This window comes from Engraulis encrasicolus, chromosome 21 (assembly GCF_034702125.1).
Source record: "Engraulis encrasicolus isolate BLACKSEA-1 chromosome 21, IST_EnEncr_1.0, whole genome shotgun sequence".
NCBI classification, from domain to species: domain Eukaryota; kingdom Metazoa; phylum Chordata; class Actinopteri; order Clupeiformes; family Engraulidae; genus Engraulis; species Engraulis encrasicolus.
Window position 1 is genome coordinate 33,391,948 of NC_085877.1, and position 5,000 is coordinate 33,396,947.

The window sequence follows — 5,000 nt, forward strand, 5'->3', positions numbered from 1 at the left end:
TGCGTCCATTTCTGTATCACCAACTTCAACCAAGCTGCTATCTCGCCCGCTCTGCAAATAGTCACACATTTTGGGGGGGAAAAGTGTTTCTCTTGGCATGGCAAGCAACCTGAATGGAGAACTATACATTCCTAGCCAGGCCATGTCCTCCTAGTGACGCAACACTTTCGGCGTTGCTTCTAGTCAGGTCAAGATCTCCCGAAAAAAAAAACGGGAGCTCCACCCACTTTGTCAGGAACCAATCAACCACGAGGAAACCAAGGGAGGCGGGTCAACAGTGATGTTTGGGAACCGTTAATTGTTATGCTGTAGGTCAGACCAAGTCTCGAAGAGATTTGAAAGTCGATGATAATCAGGCTAATAAATGGCCACATCTCCACCATCTCCAATGACTTATCAGAGACAATCTGCATTCACTGGTATCCAGGGCTCTAAATTAAAGGAACAGTTCAGTCAATTTCAATATGCAGTTGCTACTCTGGACTTGTCAGTACCTGAGCTTTTTTTCCTTCTTCACCCTTTTCCGAGATCTTGGTCATTGTAATGGGGGCAGCGATTTGTTTACATTTAAAAAAAAAAAAAACATTTTTATTTATTCCCAAAAACATCCGAAAGGTTATACAACATCAGCAGACAACTAGCAAACAGTGGTACCCTTTGGGAAAATATTTGGTGTAGGCCTATGTTAATTTAAAAAAAAAAGGTAAATAAACGCTGCCCCCATTAGAATAGCTAATATCTCGGAAAGGGCTTAGCCGAAAAATGTGGCATCACCAGGTACTAACAAGTCAAGGGTAGCGTGAGCAATACAACACCATATTGAAATTGACTGAACTGGTCGAGCCAACCAGCCAAATAGTAGTGAAATCTCACTTTGGCTGGTCGGAAAGACCCAATTGCTAGCCACTTTGACCCATTAGTGAGTGTGTGCTTGGCTAGTAAGATTAACATCTACAAGCCATTTTGGCTGGTGGTAAAAAAAGTACATTTAAGTTCCCTGCCCGTTAGCCTCGTGTACCATCCTACGTACTTCCGCCAAGAGACTTGGCTCAACTCTACGTCTGGTACCTGCTTTCTGTGGAGCGATGTTGAGCGGCAGGATTTGGCCGGTGTTCTGACACACGGTCCTACGTTGTAATTTCATCCTATGGTAGGATGTTGTGTCAGATTTGTCTGTTAAACGGTCCTACATCGCCAAAGATGGACGTCAGACATGTTTGTTCAACAACTTATCCTGATTTTCCCGAAAATGTCCTTCCCGCTTCCTGCAATCGTGTCAGATCAAACAACCTCCAGACCATGAATACGAAATGAAATGGTAGTATTATGGGATGGTCAGGAACAGGCTACCTGCTGATATCATCTGGTGCGTGTCCAAGGGTACAGGGTTTCCAATGACGTGAAAGGGTAGGCATGGGATTGGAGTAGTGTTTCTCAAACTTTTCAGACCAAGGACCACTTTGTCCCCCCAAAAATGTTCAGGGACCACCTGTCCCTGAAAATAAGATTTCTACTATTTTTAGCTTTGTAATAATGCTACAAATATAACCTACTGCTAGCTTGTCTAGGTAGAACAGTAGAAATCCCCTTGTGGACCACCTGAGCTCGGTGACGGACCACCAGTGGTCCCCAGACCACACTTTGAGAATCACTGGATTAGAGGAACTACAATACAAGGACATTTTGGATTTTGTTTTTTCTTTGCTCTGTAGTTGTTCGTGAATGAAAAAATCATACAATATGGTATGTCAGTAGGACTGACCAATGCCATGTCAAATAAACACAGACACACGCATGTGCGCACACACACACATGCACGCGCACACACACACACACGCACGCGTGCACACACACACACGCGCGCACGCACACACACACACACACACACACACACAAACTCTCTCTCTCTTTTACACACACACACACACACACACACACACACACACACACACACACACACACACACACACACACACACACACACACACACACACACACACACACACACACACACACACACACACACACACACACACATCTAATGTACATCTTATCTCCTGCAAACAAGATCTCTCCCACTGTGATCACATCAGAACTGAAATCACTCTGTTGTTGTGTTTGTTTTTTATCTCCACAGATTTGTTTGAAAGTGAGCACGTTCGCCTGGGCAAAAGAGGTATGGGAAAAAAAAACACAAGACATATTCAGGTCGCATTTTAATTTACCCTTTGAATACCCACCTCCCTCTTATCCTCTTATCCTCTCTCTCTCTCTCTCTCTCTCTCTCTCTCTCTCTCTCTCTCTCTCTCTCTCTCTCTCTCTCTCTCTCTTTCTTTCTCCAATGAAAAATGTCTATTTATGACCACCTTCTTTTCACATCTTTTCCTTTCATACAGTTTATCTATGTTTTTTTGCACACACTACACACACAGTCACACACGCACGCACGCACGCACGCACGCACGCACGCACGCACGCACACACACACACACACACACATACACAGAGTTTGCACTGTGTTTGACCCCTCATAATTCCCACGCTTCCACTCCTCTTTATGAAATAAAAGGAAAAAAGAAAGGAAAAAATGTCTATTTATGCCTACCCTATTTTCCTTTTACTTAGTTTGTCTCTTTATAGTAGCAGGTTTTTTTTTGGGATGCATGCTCATATGTAAAAGTCCTGGAGGCGCCATCTTTTATTTGGAGTGGAGAGGATTACTCTGTGTTTGACCCCCCTCAACACTATCGCTCCACCCACACACACACTCGTGTCCTCTCTTGGCTGTTAAAATGGACACACACACACACACACACACACACACACACACACACACACACACACACACACACACACACACACACACACACACACACACACACACACACACACACACACACACACACACACACACACACACTTGTGCAGACCCATCATCTCATTTGTTTACCTGTAGGCTACGTTTATATGGTGACTATCAAAGCAGAAGACGCAAAAGTGGTGTCTCGACTTCAAATTTTCTATGCCTTTTGTATAAGAACAATTGTGAGTGAAAATTACCAAATATTTTATCGGAAGTGTCTTTCGTTTACATGGCAACTGTGCCATGGTCTGAAAACGCAAAAAATTGAAGACGTGTGACATGTTTAGTAGGTGGAGACTAGGGATGTAAATAAAATCGAAATGTATCGATGTATCGGAAGTATCAGCCGCCGATTTAATCGAATCGCATCGTGGGGCATTCTTAAGAATCGAAAAGAATCGAAACCCTGATTTAAGAAATCGATACGGTATTGTACCGTCATGAAGGCTGTGATTTACACCTCTAGTGGATACGCAACCCGTGTTGTCTTCAAAACTCCCCACTTATGATTGGTCTATGAAAACTCCGATAGAGATGATAATAATCTCTAAAAAAAAAAAAAACAGATTCTTCCTGTGATCCGCAGTGATCAGTGACTGGCCGATCATGATTTTAGTGATTGGTAATCGGTGATAGGGACAAAAAAAGCTGATCGATTCGGAGCATGTCTAAACATAAGACACTTCTAATAAAATATTTTATTGTTCCACTGTCAGTCGTCCTCAGAACTTGGCGAATATAGCGGCCGCGACGAGATTCAAGCAACAGAGAATCGCTTCTGTGCAGCAACGAGCGATACGAACGATTGAAGCGACTAGAGCAGGGGTGTCAAACTCATTTTGGTCCGGGGGCCGCATACAACCCATGTGGACCTCAAGCGGGCCGCATTAGTAACATCATCACAAAAAAACGTAAAGCAGAGGATTAGTGTTCAGTACTATCACGTTTTAAGTGTGTTGAATATGTAGAAAGCAATGCAATACTGATAATCCTGTGCAAAATTTGTTGACTTCATTCATTCATTGGCAACCTTAAATGAATTAAGTATGGGACAGTTGATTTTGGCGGGGTGGTCTGGCAAAATTTTGTATTTTCTTAGATGTAATTTCCTGCATTTTCACACATTCTAACATCCCGTTTCCAGTTTCAGCTTAATAGGAACCAATACAAATCCAATTATATTTATTATTTAATTACAACCAATACCAATACAATACGAATAAGAAGTGTTAACATTTTATCTCTATATATGAAGTCTATAATATATGAGCTTTATCAAATGCCTGTTACAGTACAAATTCACCATTTATAATAGAAGTGTGATGTGCACTTTACTACATATATACAGTATAATAGAGGGACCATTGGGTTAATGTCATGCAGGTCTCGATTTTGCCCCGACGGCCGTAATTGCGCATTTCGGTTATTTCATTGGAAAAAAAACAAAAAAAAACGGGCCGTATGTTTGACACCCCTGGACTAGAGTATGTCCGTTAACAGCAGAACGCAAGCATTGCAACATTCCCATTGGCTGTGGTTACTGACCTCTATACAGTCATTGGCTGTGGCGGCTTCAACTACAAACTGTTGCTCTCGTCGCGCGAATCGCCTCTAGTCTCCAGTATCACTTTTATCGCGCGACTCAATACATAGTCAATTACTTTCGTCGCTCGCCTCGCTTATGTCGCGGCCGGTGTATCGTGTGGTTAGTGGTATGCTCTGCCAGAGCCGCTGGCAGCTTTTGCTGGGCCCAGGGCAAAGTCATCTGAAAAGCGCCCCCCATCCAATACATACAATGCTATGAGAACCCAATCTGGGGCCCCTATCGCTCTGTGCCTGAGACAACTGACCCCTTTGTCCCCCCTGGTCAACTTCCCTGTGCTCTGCAGTTCGCCTCTGAACAGAGTGGGATTTGGCTATGTCTATTGGTATCTTACTACATTGTGTGTGTGTGTGTGTGTGTGTGTGTGTGTGTGTGTGTGTGTGTGTGTGTGTGTGTGTGTGTGTGTGTGTGTGTGTGTGTGTGTGTTTGTGTGTGTGTGTGTGTGTGTGTGTTAGTGTGTGTGTGTGTGTGTGTGTGTGTGTGTGTGTGTGTGTGTGTGTGTGTGTGTGTGTGTGTGTGTGTGTGTGTGTGTGT

The 5,000-nt window shown here is 43.4% G+C and overlaps 1 protein-coding gene across 2 annotated transcripts in view; it reads left to right on the forward strand.

The window, feature by feature from the left end:
* tbc1d19 (TBC1 domain family, member 19) overlaps positions 1–5,000 on the forward strand; it is an 85,877-nt gene that overhangs the window by 28,600 nt on the left and 52,277 nt on the right. For both annotated transcript variants that reach the window (XM_063186621.1, XM_063186622.1), the window contains exon 10: positions 2,138–2,176. In XM_063186621.1, the coding sequence (XP_063042691.1) occupies positions 2,138–2,176 (39 nt within the window). The remainder of the gene's footprint in view (positions 1–2,137; positions 2,177–5,000) is intronic.